The sequence below is a fragment of the Antechinus flavipes genome, chromosome 6, assembly GCF_016432865.1.
Source record: "Antechinus flavipes isolate AdamAnt ecotype Samford, QLD, Australia chromosome 6, AdamAnt_v2, whole genome shotgun sequence".
NCBI classification, from domain to species: domain Eukaryota; kingdom Metazoa; phylum Chordata; class Mammalia; order Dasyuromorphia; family Dasyuridae; genus Antechinus; species Antechinus flavipes.
This window is the reverse complement of record NC_067403.1, coordinates 146,134,214-146,151,233: the sequence shown is the minus strand read 5'-3', so window position 1 is coordinate 146,151,233 and position 17,020 is coordinate 146,134,214. Positions and strand designations below refer to the sequence as shown.

Genomic DNA, 17,020 nt, shown 5'->3' with positions numbered 1-17,020 from the left:
AAGAACAAAAGATGATTCTTGATCTCAAAGAACTTGCAATCTAATGGAGATGAACACGAATACAAATCTATATAGGATAAACTGAGAATCTTATCAGATGGAATACTAGCATTAAAAGTACTGGGAAAGATTTCTTGTGAAAAGAGGGCTTTTAGCTGAGATGCTAAATCAAAGAAGCCAGGCAGGAGAGAGTTCTAGGCACAGGGGATAGCCAGGATATACACTTAACAGTGTTAAGAGTGGAGGCAATAACTAAACCACCAACATGATTGGATCACAAAGTGAATAGAGAGGAAGTTTTTAAGAAGACTGAAAAACAGGAAAGAGCCAGGTTATAAAGGGCTTTAAAAGCCAGACAGTGGATTTTTATGTTTGATCTTGGAGGCAACAGGGAGTCACTGGCACTTATCGAATAGGGAAAAAATATAGTCTGACTTGTGTTTTAAAAAAATCAATTTGACAGTTGAGTGAGGGATGTAATGGAGTGGAGAGAGACTTGAGGCAGGGAAGAACAACCAATAGGCCACTGTAAAAGACCAAATGTAACATGAAGGAAACATAAGGAATTTATATTATAAAGATGGAAATGCAAAAGCTGACAGTTGATTAAAGATACACACACACACATACCCCTACAACAAATACAAATCCACATACACCAGTGACATCAATGTTTTATCAAACTTTTAGTGATAAGAGAAAATTGTAAACAAATAGATGTCTATTATTTGAGGAATGACTAAATTTGACATTCATGAATGTAAGTGACTATTATTGCATTATAATGAATGAGAAGTATGAATAATCTGAAGAAGCCTTTTTTGAACTGGTAGAGTGATATAAACTGAAGTAGAAAAACAATATTGCTATAATAGTGTAGATGTAAAAGAGAGCATAAACAACAACAAAACTTTATAATTACATTAAGCAACTTTGCCTTAAGATTTGAAAAACTGTACCTCTATTCATGGAAGTGGGAGAATATGGGTGTGAAATATTGCATATGCTATTAGACATTGTTGACCTATCAGTTTTGTTGAATTGTGTTTCCCCTTCCCATCTTCCTTTCCCTTTCCCTCTCTCCCTCCCTACTTTTAAAGTATGTTACAAGGCATGGATCACCAGGCAGGGAATGAAAACTGAGCATATTTGGAAATAAAGATGATATAAAACAAATGTCACAAAATGATATTTTAAGTAATCAACTAACCTGAACTATTAATTCTCTAATAAAGCAAGGAAATAGTTAGTTTGAAACTCAATAAGTAATTTAGTATTGTTTGGCTGGTATGCAGGTATTACAGGATCATAGACCCAGAGTCATTACACAAATTATTTCCCTCCCCGCCAATGCCATAAGAACATTCAGATACACGCTATTATTCTCTTTCCAATTGTGGAACATTATTCAATTCAATACCAATAGTACTGTTTTATACTGCTATCATGATGGTATAAGACCTCATTACTTTAATCCTGCTATTCCTCACAAAAGGAACTGCATTTCCCAACTCTTAAGTATTCATTGGCTGTACTTGGCTAGACCCCTTTTCTTTCACGTTTCTGCTTTTTGGCTCCCTTGGCTCGCTGCAATTTTCCACTAAAAAGTCCCACCTTCTAAAGCTTTTCCAGGTGTCTTCCTGAGATTATCTCCAATACTTACATACATTCATATGTACATATCACACCCTTCTCTCTTCCTCTCTTTTTTTTTTCTCTCTCTTCTAAGTAACTATTCCATTTCCTTCTAAATGTTATATCTCCCCTCTACTAGAATGTAAGGTTCTTGAGAGACAGGGGCTCTCTTCACTTTAATTTCTATCTCCAGGAAGATGCAGAAATTCCTGAATATATTTATATTTATATAACACCTATAAATATAAATAGTTGACACATAATAAGCATTTATTAATTTAAAAAATTCATTAATTCATCTAATCTATTTTATTTTTCATTTTCTTAGACGAGAAAAATGAGAATCAGGATGTTTGGATTACTATTACAAAATGAGACTACTCAACTTTCACAGTTAGAATCTGGCATTCCCTCCTTTTAAAAGATATGTTTGTTGTTCAGAATACTCAAAAACTAAAGTTTTGAGTATAGATAAATACAAATAGTATTTTAAAAATTCCAATATTTTATCCCTCAAATGTGGTTCATTTTCCAATAAAACCTGAAAACCTGTCCCCGTTCTCAATCTTCAATAGTTCATTGTTGTCTTAATTATATTAGGCATAGATTTTAGTTATGTATTTGCAAATAAAATGAAACTGCATTGGTAACCTTCTTTCAATCAGTCATTTAGTGTGTTAAAATATGTCACATGAAAATATAATGCAAAATAAAACAAACTGCTACTTTTCAAAATAGAGAAGTCATAATCAAAGAAAACAAGAGACTTGTTCTTTCCATAGGGAGAATGATACCATTTTATTTGGGGGGAATGTTAAAACAAAGCCATTTACAATTTGTACCAAATACAATATAACTGTTTGTTCCCTATTTCTGAATAATTACAGTATATACAGATTCATTAAGGCACTGGTTCCACAAAAGAATACAAATGAGTCTTCTTTTGAAACAAATTAAAAAAAAATTTACAAAGCCACCAAGCTTTCTTCAAAAGAAATGGCATTGTTTATTACAGGAGAAATCACAAGTGCTACACGTTACTTCTTCTGATGTCCATTCCCAGGCTGCTACAGCAGCTTCTACACCACTGAATTCCCCACACACCTGTAACTTAAAAATACATAGTCAAGTTTTCAAATTACCCTTCTCTTAGTACCTCTGTAATGCCCTCCATCAAAAAGGTGTATTAGAAAATTGGACATAAAACAGTGCTGTTTCTAATTGAACACACAGGAAAAGGGTCTTCAGTCAATGAAATGTAGTTATCATTCCTGACTAGTTGGAATTTCAATGAAAGCATTAAACAAAGCTGACCTTGGCACCAGTAAACAGAATCTGTGAGCACTGTACAAGACTGCTTTCCTCAGGCATTGTAGAAGAAAAGAATGGACTTGTTGTATTACTGTTTTGTTTTTCCTGAAAAGCCAAAGTTCTGTCTCTTCATAAATTTTTGTTTTTGGAGAAATCACAACTCAAAATTTAACAATCTATGTATTATCATAAATAAATATTATGCTTCATTTAGTGCTTTATCGTCCATAATATCTTACTTCCTAATCACATACTGGAGTTATTCCAGACTCCAAATTAAACATAATATATATTTATACACACACACATATATGTATACATACATATGTACACATATATAAAAAACACACATAAACCTGAACATCTTAACATACAAACATTACGTTATCTACCAATTGATATCTTAAAATCTCTTATTTTGAGGGGAGGGGAGAAAGTTTAAATTAGTTTGTAATTAAGAATAATCCTGAAAGTAAACAATCAACTGATAGAAACATTTTCCAGGTTACTCCCTCTTCCTCTGTTTAACAACATTCACCCATTTGCTAGATCTTTCATAAAAATAAAAATTAAATTAAAATTATTCTATTCTATAGTATTTTGTAAGTAGTCTGATTTTTTAAAAAACAATTCCCGTAAAAATAGTTTTTGTAACAAAAGGAAAGAATTATTCATAAATTGTTATTATAAACTTTTACATAAGATAAGCCCTAATTGGTCTTTTCTTTAGTACCTAATTAATATATATCTTAATACTTTTTATAGTGATTGAGGTCGGTGATTAAAAAGGTCATTATAATTTGTCTTGATTCAACAGAGTAAATAATACATACAGTATGGGGGATAGGCTATGATTATTCCCTATTGCTATTTTTATTAGCAACTCTGGAAAAAACATCTAAACCCATTTTTCAATTTCTTCCGTATTTCAAATGACTCATGATTTCAAATGATTCAAGGGATCTGAAAGTAAGTTTGAGAGAAATCATTCTCCTTTTGATTCTAAGGTGTCTTAAGAGTTGATCAAGAAGGACATAAAAGACATTTCTTCAGAGAAATAACAGAAATTTAATTTGGGAAAGACCTGAGTAATTAATGTGCTTTGGCCAGAAAGCCTCTTTACAAATACTTCACTGCTGAATTTCCACAACCAACACATTTGTCTCTGAACAACTTGGCTTTCACACATATAAAAGCTCTCTGCAAATTACATATATATATTAACCTTAATGTAAGCTAACCTGTTTTGATGCAATGAAAGGAATATTTTTCACATAAAAAAGGGAAATGAACTTTATCTTATGCTAATAACTGGCAATTCAGTTACTACTGAGTTTTTAGTTATTATGACTAAAGCAGCATTTAGATCTTACATTTTATTCAAAACTGATTCGAAATCCCAATATCCTTTTTTAAAAAAGATAAGAAGAAAAATATTAGCAACCAGAAAAAAAGAAACACTTCTTTCCAGCTGTAATAAAATCTGGATGGAAAGCCCAGAACAATGAATTACAAAATATTGAACATAGTGCAATGCCACCAGCATGGCAAGCAGACTTTACAGATACTTTTGGAGGATTTATTTTCTGGAAGAAACAAATCACCAGCTGCAGAAAAAAAAATTCTCTTTGATTTTTCAAATAGTTTCCAAGTTTTCAAAAATCTTTTGTCTCTATGAAGCCAGCAAATACCTTTATGGTAAAAATACATGACATCACACTGCCCCCTAGAGTTTCTTGCAATATCTGTCTTAAAAGATGGCTAAAACCCAGGAATTTACCTTTTCTCCCAATCTATGCTCTTCCTAAGAAAATCATGGAAATAGAAAATGAAATATTATTCTAATGAGTTGAGAAGGATTTGATTTTTAAAAATCTCTACTGATTTTTCTGAGAAATATTGGCTTTGATAATGAGACTTATCCATGGGACTCCAAAGTTAAAACTCCAAAGTTGAGGTGATTTGTAAACTGATAAATGCCTTAAGAAGAAATAAATTAAAAAATGAACCACACCTCAGCAGATTAAAACAATTACAGTAAAAAACCAGGTCAACATTCTGAAAGTGAAGTCAAAAAGCATAATACCTCCTGGGATGCAGATATAATATACATGTACCAAAGAATAAATCCTCAAAGTCATCATATCTGGGGACATCTAGAAAGTCCTCTGATATCTTTTTAGAAGGCTGTATCTCTACATATTTAGTTAGATTTCTATTAATTGAACTGCACAAATACCTCACTGGTCATGCACTTCACCTTTTTGATAGGAAATACATTGTGCAAAATGTTCATTATTTTGCTTCTAAGCTTGGCTCTTTTACACATATAAAGAAACAGCAGATTTGCTTTGATTACTCAACAAAGCAAAATCTCCTTTCTTAATGCACTTACACTTCATCTCAACAGATGACAGTTTCACTCACTATTGATCTTTCCTGCAGGGAGAGTTAAACTTATATGAAATATTCAGTTATTTCCACAATTAAAACTTGGGGAAAAAAAAGAAAAGAAAAAGAAAAAAAATATTTGTTTGGGTTTAATGAAATAGAGGCGTTTTTGTCAGCAATTATATAACAGAATCAGAAATCTGAGGAATTTCTGAACAATAACAATGCCATTTACTTATTTTGATTCAAGTCCTACATACTGTACCGGTGCTATGATTTTATATTCTGTGAAACTGCCCAAGACCACCACCTGTAGATATGTGAAAACATGGTCAGATATCAAGCTGGGTGGTAATAAGGCTAACAGGGTGCTGATCTCTGCAAGAACTCTTACATCTAGCACTAAGCAAAGTGGTCTTTGTAGCAGGAGACAGGTCATTTTTAAGGTATTACAACTTCTCAAACATCACAGACTATCTTTAGTTTTGTTTGGAATGTTATATTCTCACAAATAAAAAAGAAAGTAATTCTGTTTTTCCCTTCAGGTACCATTTTTTGGGTAGTTATTCTTTGTGTTTTGTTTTGACTACAACAATATATGTTTAAATTGTGTTTTATTTTGAAAAAAATTATTTTTTCATTAAAAATCCCCAAATACAAGGCTTTCACAGAAAGCAACATGCATCATTTTTGTATCAGTTACCCAAGTGGTCTTCCCTTCCTGCATACGGGCTCTTTGAGCCTGTGATTGGCAATGTCACTCTTTGTCCAGGGTTTTCCCTGAGAGCAAGTGGACTGATCCTGCTCAGGAGCAGGATGTCATTCCAGATTGCTACTATGGAAAATCTTTAACATCTTCTGTTTTGCCAACAAAAGAGAAAAAAAAATATGTTGGCTATCTCCAGATGTTTACTTTCTCCCTTCAATCAGAGTTTAATGTCCTGTGACTCTGACATTTTGGCAAGTGTTTTCTTAACCCGAAGGGCTGTGAGTCGGGATGCAGGATTGTGGGCCCAGCATTCTGTCATGAGTTTCCCCATCTGCCGTAGACACTGTACAGAAAGAAATGGGAACGTTAGAGCCCAATTAGAAGAATATGCTATCATCAACAGCATTACTTTTTAGAATCTTTGAAGTTTAAGTAGAAAAAAAGATATTTCTCCTTTAAACTGTATAGGTACAAAAATCCTCAGTCTCATTTTGATTCAAGATTAAAGGATTAAAGCACAGCTTTCATGTCATTCATGTTGTGATAGATCTAGACAGGTGGTTTTGCTGCCTACAGCATATTGGCTTTATAATGTAGTGTTAAACAAATATAAAAATATTCAGGGGATTTGTCTGGTTCGATGGCATACTCCCAGATTGTTTATAACATTTTGTAAGTTTAACTCTTTTTTATTTAATATAACACAAAGAAGGAAGCTAATTCCCAAATTACAGTTGCCTGCTAAAATAACCACAATAAATTTTATTATTTAACAAGATTAATGATCTTTTCCTAGAATCACAGGCAAGGTCTCCTGTACTTATATGTGGTATTTCAATTACTAGTCTTCTTACTTCATTAGAAATCCTTGGTGGAAGACTTTAAAGTGCCTGGATGGCCATTTATTGATGTGTTGTAGTGGGATGTTCTTTTAGGGGTCTGGGTTGGACAAGTTGCTAACTGAAATCTCTTTTAACTTCAAAATTCCATGATTTTGAATTCGCTACTTTTCCCAGACTTCATCTCAGACCCATTTGGAAACTGTGAATATCACTATGTATTTCTGAAACTGTACACAAGTGTCTTGCCATGATGGAAAATGGAATATATGTTATTTAATAAAAACCAAACAGAACAAAGACACAATCATGTTTTTCCCTGAAGAATCATAAGTTGTTTTTTCTATCTATGTCTACTATCTAGATACACACATATATGCAAATATACAAGGATTCATATTAGTGTGTTTTAAATATCCAATGCTACCATCATGATGGACTCGGGTTAGAAGGACAAAATGACAGTGCAATCACATAGAGTCAAGAAAAGTGAATACTGGCATATGAAAAATAGAAAAATGATATGACCAAAATTACATAAAAGAGCTTCTATGAAACTATTCCTGCTAAGCCCAAAAGTGAGCTTGTCTTATCTCTCTTTCCTTCCTTTTTCTCTGCCAGTTTTCAGATCAGATTGACATAGTTGTATTATCAATCTTACTGAATCTTACAGAATCATAGGACCTGAGAGATAGAAGGGAGCTTAATGGCCATCTGATCCAATCAATACTGGAAAGGAATTCACATGTTAATGTACCTGATAAGGGACCATCCTGCCTCTACTGAAATACCTTTGAGAAGTGAGAATTCATTTCTTCTCCACTCAGCTAATTCATAATTCATTTTATGGCAATTCTTTCCCATTTCATATTGCTAACAAAAGTACATCATAACATTTTTAAAAATGCCAACCTAGTCTGTTTCTTGTACTTTCAAACATCATGTATACCATACTGCTTTTGAATTTGTTTCTGAATATCTATGAGATTAATATGAAACTTCATCTGTTAGCAAGTTGATCTCTTGGATCACAGAAATGGTGAAAACAACTCTGTATGAGGATGGGGACAGAATCATCAATGAAATCAATATAGTAAAAAATTACTCGTGGAAATAACATTGATGTAGCTGACAAGATATAAGAATTAAAATGTCAGCCTTAGTTAGCAATGATGTAACCTGTCTCTGAGATACCTCTGAGAAAGAGCAACATTATCTTCGGAAAAGTAAACAGAGAGTTAACACTCCAGGCTTTGGCTCTCAATAAATCTCTTTGCTCCATACCATTACCAATATTTCTTTTAAAAAGAAGCACTGTGAGCAGAACAAAGAAAACATTGTTCACAATAACAGCAAGATCATGTGATGATCAACAGTGATGGATTTGGTTTTTCTCAGCAAAGAGTAATTCGAGACAATTTCAACAAACTTGAGTTGAAAAATGCCATCCATATCTGGAGAGAGGATTATGGAAACTGAATGTGGATCAAAGTATAGCATTTTCACCTTTGTTTGTCTGCTTCTTCTTTTTCTTGTTTTTTTGTCCTTTTAGCCTGGTTTTTTTTTTTTTCCTTGCACAACATGACAAATGTGGAAATATATTTAAAATAATTTTACATTTATATCAGATTGCTTGTTGTCCTGGGGATAGAGGAGGTTTCAAGGAAAGAAGGAAGACAAATTTGGACCTCAAAATCTTACAAAAATGAATTTTGAAAATTATCTTTACATTTACTGGTAATACAGATAATAAAAATATCTGAGAAATAGTAAAAAAAAAAAAGAGAGAGAGAGAGAGAGAGAGAGAGAGAGAGAGAGAGAATTTGTATGTCAAAAAAAAGCTTTTATGTACAAAATTAGCCAGATGTTACTCTGATTCCTCACTGAAAGTGGACCTTATTTCCATACCTCGTCACTACTCCACCTGTTAGGAAAGGATGGACGGAGTTTTTTGATGCATACAATCTCCCTCATATCTTCATAGGAGGGATCACTAGGTACCAGATCATGGTAGGGCAGTTGGTATTCTTCTACTATTCCTAGGGAAAAAAAAAAAAGACTTTTGTTTAGTTATATAACTCAGAAAGGAGAAGGGGAAAGAGTTAAACTCTTATCAAAATGATAACTATCAATATTAACTACCCACATTCTAACATATTTTTCTTGGAGAGGGGCAGATGTGTAGTTTTGATTTTATTAATGCAGATAATTCAGGGTAAGGGTCTTACAGTTGCCTTACAATTCTAGTCTTAGAAAGTTGCCTGGGTCACTAAGAGTTTAAAGAAGAGTTTATGCCCCTGCCTAGGGGCATAAAACCAATGTGTGTCAGAGGCAGTTCTTGAACCCATGTCTTTATAATTCAAGACCAACTTACTATTCATTATACTGACCTGTCTAGCACAAATTTAAGTGATGTAAATAAAAGTGATGTAAACAATTTACATAATTTATTTAAAAAAAATAAAGTATTCTTTAGAACTTCAAAAAAGATTAACTATGTTTCCAAAGAAACCTCACCACATATTATTAGGCCTTCTCTAATGCTTCAGTCTAATGATGAAATTAATTGTAAATTATTACTTTTGTAGAATTTGTTGAATTGCAGTAACTATGAAGTTCAAAACTGCTCTCCATTTCATTCAATGTTTATTAGATTTGAGAAAGATAGGTGGTGCAGTGGATAGAGCATCAGCCCTGAAGTCAGGAGGACTTGAGTTCAAATGGGACCTCAGGCATTTAACACTTCCTAGCAGTGTGACCCTAGGCAAATCACTTAACTCCAATTGCCTCAGCAAAAGAAAAACAATTCAAAAAAATATTTATTAGATTTTAGGAGTGCTCAAAGATAGCATCAAATCCTGTTATTAAGCCCCTATATTAGTAATCTATGAAGGAGAAAAATCATATAAACAATACGTGGCATGCAATGGTAAGTGAGATGAAGGCTAGTCAAAGAGAAAGGGTTTTTAAGAAAGTAAGAACAAAAATTTTAAAAAAGAACAGTTTCCTAGAGCAAGTGCCACCTGAAATGAACCTTAAAAGAAGAAAGGGACTTCAACATTACCTCTGGGGTTATTGAATGACTATCTGCATGATGAGAGTTTAATTATGCCATGATTACAATTTGATCCAATAAATTCTAAATTCGTAAAAAAAAAAAAAAAAGTGTGATGCTATCTCCATTATAACTGTAAGAGTAAGGATTTCACGCTATTTCATAAAGTAGTCAACATGAGGCAAAATCAGATTCTCCTCATTATAAAATATGCTGAAGTAAAAACAGAACAAAACAAAACAAAAAACAAACAGAGATTTGAAGATAATTCAAATCTGCTTGCTATGGGTTCTTCTTTTTCTCATTTGTTTTCCAACTCAAGTGTGCTTAAAAAGAACAGGTGGCTTGTTCTCTGCTCAACAATATTTTTGGTGTAGCTTCTTGTCATAATTATAGCAAAGTCTATCCTTTTAACAATGTTTTCTATTAATAATTATACAGAAAATCTTGAGTAGTCCTTACACTCTATTGCAAATAATACAGTATTGTCATTTGAAAGAAATGCTCTTGTCATTATCCTAGAGGCCAAGGTTATTCCACTAGAATCATTTTTTTTTTAAATCCAGATGTATGATTGTATTGGTAGACAACTTTTGAGGCAGAAACTTCCATTTCTGATTCAGACTAACTCACCTACAACTCAGAGTCTTTTGAGGCTTACCTGAGAGCAGGGAGGTCAAACAGAGAGAAAAGGGAAGGTCTGAGGGGCACACAACCATAGAAAAAAATGTCAGATGCTGCTATAATTTTTAAATTGTAAATTTTAAATGTAATGTCATCTATATTTTATTGTGCTTTTCTTTTTGTTTATTAAATAATTGTATTAAATTATATTGCATAATATATAATCACATGTAAATATAATAATTACTATTACAATTAAATATTTGATACCTCTGCCAAAGGAAGAGTGAGAGGTTGTGCCTTATCTAGAATCATACAGCCTAAAGCATCAGAACAAGAACAGTAGGAACACAGAGAGGCTATCTATCTGCTTATGCCATGCATTCCATTACTAGAAAAATAATTCTTTTATACTTTCATGTACTCATTGCTTTGGATCCTCTCTCTAATGATGCAGTCATAATCAACCCACACTGTAAATCCTTCACAGGGGCTGAAGGATACCAGGGGAACATATCTGCTTTTCCATTACTTCTTGCATAATTATTTATGTCTCTTACAAAATACATATACATAATCTGAAGTCTAAGAATTTTTTTAAAAATATGCTTTGATAACTATTTTTCTTGTATTTTCTTTTTTTTTAATTTAATAGCTTTTTATTTTCAAAATATCTACAGATAGTTTTCAGTATTCACCCTTCCAAAACGTTGTATCCTAAATTTTTCTTCCTCCCTCCCCTAGTTGATATCTATTTCTATACAATTAGTTTCCTTTCTATTCTATGTATTTTATTTTATGCACTTAAAAACATTCTTCTGAGAAAGGTTCCAGAGATTTTACCAGATTGTCAAAGGACTCCATGGCACCAAAAAAGGATAAGAACTTATATTTAAGAAGAATTAATCAGGGAGTTTTCTAACCAATTTTATAGGCTTCATGATTAATTTAATGAAGTTATACAATGTAGATTTTTGTTTGGGAGCATCTCATATGTACATTTCTTTTTTGTTTGTTTGTTTGTTGGTTGGTTTTATTATAGCTTTTCATTTACATGATATCTATATGGATACTTTTTCAGCATTGACAATTGCAAAACCTTTTGTTCCAACTTTTTCCCTCCTTCTCCCCACCCCTTCCCCAAGATGGCAGGTTGACCAATGCATGTTAAATATGTTAAAGTATAAGTTAAATACAATACCATATGTACATTTCAAAGACAATATGGGCTAGTCCTCTTATGCCTTGCTGAGAGGATTGAGAATTTTTCTCACTGGATTCTGATGAGAGTTGGCTGTTCATAAAATGATTGACTAGGATCCTGGGAAGGATGGATTCTTCTTAGACTTAATACCTTCAAATTGGGTTTCCTCTACACAGATCTCCCTTTTGTTTGGTCCTATTACCTTTTCCTATCTTTATTCAATACCAATACTAGGCTGAGCATAAACATTGTATTATACTATAGTATGGAAAAAAATCTTCTTGTAGAAATCTCAGAAATTTTCATTTTTCATCTGTTTTTGACCTCTTCCTAGCATCATTTTTAAGTAATCTTGGAATAAACTACTTTGGGCTGCTCTCTAAGCTTTCTGTGAACTTGTTTATCCTTCCATTGTTCCTGTTGTTTTGCAAAGTGTTATTTCTCATTATCTTCTTTTCCCTCCTTAGGATTTTATAAATTAGTTTATATTACAAAGCATTTGTCCTTGGCTGCCATCTCTTGCATGGACTGTAACAAAGCTGACTGGGAATGGTAAAAAAAAAAAAACAAAAACAAAAACAAAAAAAAAAAAAAAAAAAACTCACTCTTATAAACACAAATAGTTAAGTATGACTGGTGACTTTGGATTTTTTTTCATTAGTTTCAAGGTGTTAAAGTTACATATCTGGCTACTGAACTGAAACTACAATGTGTTCAAAAGCTAGTAAATTACCAAAATGAGTTTCTTCTTCCTTCCTATCTGGGTGATGTTTGAACAAGGAAGATAAGTTCTGCTGACCCTTTGGATAAGGGAGGCATCTCAGCCCTTCTCTTATCTGGAGCCAGCATAAAGATGACAGCACACTGCCATTTTACTGCTTCAGCCTACATTATGTCCATTCTTTCCAGCTTTAGCTAGAGAAGTATTAGAAATAACTATAACCACGTGATTTCTAAAAGGTCAGAATCCTCAGTGCCAGAAGTCCAGGAGCTCGAATCCATGTTGGGAGAGTGTGGAAGCCAGATGTAAGGCATAAAGTCCCAAGCAATCTGTTTGAACCAATAAAGATTGGAAGGTAGTTAAATGGAACCTAAAGTGATTCATCCACTGGTGATAGTAAATTCAGGAGTGATTTTGGAGAGAAAAATATTATGGAGAAATCACTTGAAGTTTGAGGCACTTTAGTATGTTCCAGACTAATATATGTATGTGAGAGAGTGAGAATGAAGAGAGAGAGAGAGAAGAAAGAGAGAGAGAGAGAGAGAGAGAGAGAGAGAGAGAGAGAGAGAGAGAAAGAGGTGGGGGGTGGGGTAGGGGAGACAGAGAGAGTAAGAGAAAGAAAGAGCGAAAGAGAGAGTAGAGAATGCTGGCAAGGAGCAGATCTTTAATGAATTGACTAGATGAATAGTGAATGAATGAAATGAAGAGAAGCTGGGCTCATTTTTGACAAAAATGCAGTGAGTGAATTGTCTTTTTCTGATCTCTCACCCCCACCATCTCTGACATCTTAGCAGATTCCAAAGCAGATTTTTGTTTTGCAAATGTAGCACAGCAATCAGATTTGGGCTTCTCTCTATATAGTACATTCTGATAACCCGGACTATTATGGAACTTGAGGATTTAACAGATAGAGAGCCTTGAGGATTGGTATAATTGTATATGCTTTTGAAAAACACAAAATGAAGGGAAAAGTAATCAATTTTATACTTTAGCTTTTTCCTGAAGACTGAATACTTGTTCAGTATCTGGTTGAGGAACAATACATATATTAACCTTCTGCTTATACATTATCCTGTACCTACTTCAAGAGAAAAAAGTTTTGCTCTCAAAAGAGCTCATAAAAATTAATTCCCTAGTGCAATTATTAGGCACTATGTATGACTTTAATTGTACCACTCCAAGGTGGGCAAATCTTTGTAATGAAATTAAACTCTTATATTAATCCTAATAGAAGAAAGTACACAGCCAACCAAAATGAAAGCATCAAACAGTTAAATATCATTCAATGGTATTTCTGAGAAGAAAACTTGGCCTTCAAAACATAATATATGAACAAGCATATTTTTTTCAGAAAAAGAAATGTGCATATATCATCAACCATATATTTAAAATGCTTCAATAACTAATACTCACACCCTGTAAATTGGAAAAGATGGTAAAAGATGAAACTAATGTTTCCTCTGGAAAGATTGGTGTGGTAGATTTATGAATTGATCAAACATTCTGTAAAGCAATTTGGAACCATGCAAGAACAGTAAATATATTGTTCACATCTTTTGACTTAGCAGTACTATCTTTGAGAGATCAAAGATAGAAAGGATTATAAATATATTAAAAATTATTTGTAGCAGTGTTATTTGTGATAGCAAAAAAAACACAAGTAGATTCAGTACATCTCAATTGGGGAATGGCTAAAGAATTTGTGAAATGAATATTGAAATATTATTGCATGGCAATAAATGATGAATTTGAAGAATTCAGAGAGTGAAAGATTTATGTAAAATGAAAAAAAGCAGAACTAGGAAGAGATCAATGAATGCAATGATCATCACCACAAAAGTAAATACCACTTGTATATTTACAACCCTGATCCAAAGGAGCAAACTTGATTCCAAGATTGCTCTAGGGAGAGAAGTGATAGACTCTGGGGACAGAAAGAAGAATACAAGATATGGTATATGTTTAAGTTTGTTTGCTAAGCTATGCTTCTTTACTACAAATGAAAATGAAGTTCTGTAAAAATAGTGCATTTAAAATCTCTAAACAAATTTTATTATAATTTTATTCCAACTTCCTAATCAATTTTTAGATTCTTCTAATATGTAATTTATTTCACGCTTATATTTCAAATATTATTTTAAATCAAAACATTAGTCATTTAAATCTATAGATTTCTGAAGCATCACTGTGTAGTAGAAATATCACTGGCCTTGAAACCAGGATTTGAATATGATTTTATAAAGTTGTATTTTTACAGATAAGTCACATAACTTTATAAAACTTCAATTTCTTCATCTTTAAAATGCAAATAATAAAAATACCTAAAGCACTAACTTCACCTGCATTTACGAAGTAGATATAAGAATCAAATGAGATTTACTCTCCCTAAAACTATATGTGAATGAAAATTAAATTGTTTGTAGTTTCTTTCTTTTTTTTTTAAAAGAAAAATAAATGTGAATATTCTACATAGAAGATGGACCAAAATCAAGCAGCATCAACAGCCTGAACAACATTTATGGGGAAGGGGTTTGACCCTTGAGGGATTTACAATCCACTTCATATAAATATATCATATTAGAATCATAGAAAGGACCATAAAAGTTCATCTGAGCTCTTTATTTTAATATGAATAAACCAAAGTACAGGAGGTATGTGACTGAAATAAATCATGTCCAACTCTCTGGGACCCCATTTGGGATTTTCTTGTCAAAGATGCTGGAATAGTTTGTTATTTCCTTCTCCAGCTCATGTTAGAGAAGAATTTAGTCGAGTAAGGTTAAGTGACTTGTCCATTGTCACAAAACGATTAAGTGGCTAAGACCAGATTTGAACTTGGGTCATTCTGAGTCCAAGGCCAGCACTTTATTCAAATTGCTGGCTAGGATGATGTTAATTATAGTAGGATGATGATAATTATAATAATGATAATTGATAGTTTAAATTTATTTTATTATTATTATTTTTTTATCCTTAAGCTGTCAGGACAAGCTGACAATACTTCTCAGGCAAGTATTGCCAACCCTTTAAATGTATGTTTTTGCTTTTCCTTTTTCCTCTAGCACAGCGGAATATAATAAGCATATAATAAATGCTTTTTTATTGACTGACTGAAAAATACAGACTCTAAGAATGACTTTCCCATTGTCACAAGCTTAATGGAGTACAAAAAAAAAAGAGTGCCATATCTGAAGTCAGGAGACCTGCCTTTGCACAGACTGTCCACGTCAGGAATGCATTCTTTCCTCATCTCTCTGGCTCTTGAAATCTCAAATGCTTTCCAAAGCTTACTCCAAAAGAATTAAAATTGTCAGGTCCTTTATGTGATTCTCTCATGCACATGCCATATTTAACTCTAGCCCAAAAATAAGAAGCAATGGGATGCAAGAGATTGTGAGACAGATTTCATGATGTAATGGGCTGGTCCTTATACAAAGGGTGTGGGACAGCTTACCTTTTGTTTAAGAACCAGCCTAGTAGGTGGAAAAAAGGGAAAAAAGAGTCATAGGTCTTGAGTTTCATTAAGGTCTCTACCACTTTCTATTTCTGTGACCTTATTCCTTTCAAATGTGGAAAATAATATCTGTATTATCTATCCTACTGGTTGTTGTGAGATTTAAAAGAGATTGTTTGTTTATCTGTCTATCTTAGAAATCTATTGGACAAGTTCAGAAGAGATATGCTAAGGACCTAAAGGAAGATCATATAACTATATAACTGGAGAGAAGGGGATATATATATATATATATATATATATATATATATATATATATATATATATTATATATATATGAAGAGATTTTGTAGTTAAAAAAACTATAAGATGTTGGCAATAACTGAGTTAAGAAAGACAACACAATTGTGAATTTTAGTAGTCAAAAATGGGAGATGAAAAATGTTGGGGGGAAAGATCATGAGTATTGCTTTCTACATAATGAGTGTAAGGGGCTGAAGGAATATTCCCTATTCCTGAGTAAGTTCACTCTGTCCTTTAGTTGACTTCTCAAGGAAAGTTCACTTTGGCTTCTCAAGGAATATATCATGTATGCGTTGGCTGCTTATCTATGTTGCAGGAACTAGCCCCTCTTAAAACTAATCTCCCATGTATGTCATTTTTTAATTTCAACCTTGCAGCCCCTCATGGTTATCTCCTTGATGAGCTAACACATCTGTATTCCCATGGTCAATAGCCAAGAAGGTGAGCAGAAGCCCAAAGACCCTGGTCCATCCATATCCCAAATCCTTGGTCCAAAGCCTTGTCTGTAACCCCATAAAAGCCCCTGCTCTGAGATGGCTCATTGGAGTCTCATCCATGGAAAGGATGCTGTGCTTTGGAAAAATTCCCAGTTCGAGACTCATAGGCTGAACATGGGACCCCCCAGCCATAGTGAATCAGAGTTGATGCTCCCCCAAACTGGTGATGTTTTTTCTCTCTTTTTCTTCTATCCTGATTATTATATTAATAATTGTAGTGTGTTTAGTTACTATCTTTATGTGCTAGTTTTGTTATTGCAAAAGGTCTATTCTTTGC

At 33.1% G+C, this 17,020-nt stretch overlaps 1 protein-coding gene across 1 annotated transcript in view; it reads right to left on the bottom strand.

Moving 5' to 3' along the window:
- Window positions 1–2,402: 2,402 nt before the first annotated feature.
- The window catches only part of BMPR1B (bone morphogenetic protein receptor type 1B), a 211,343-nt gene continuing 196,725 nt past the window's right edge, over window positions 2,403–17,020 (bottom strand). The window contains exons 11-12 of the mRNA XM_051967073.1: window positions 8,794–8,924; window positions 2,403–6,389 (exon numbers count right to left, since the gene is read on the bottom strand). Of these exons, the coding sequence (XP_051823033.1) occupies window positions 6,264–6,389; window positions 8,794–8,924 (257 nt within the window). The 3' untranslated portion in view covers window positions 2,403–6,263. The remainder of the gene's footprint in view (window positions 6,390–8,793; window positions 8,925–17,020) is intronic.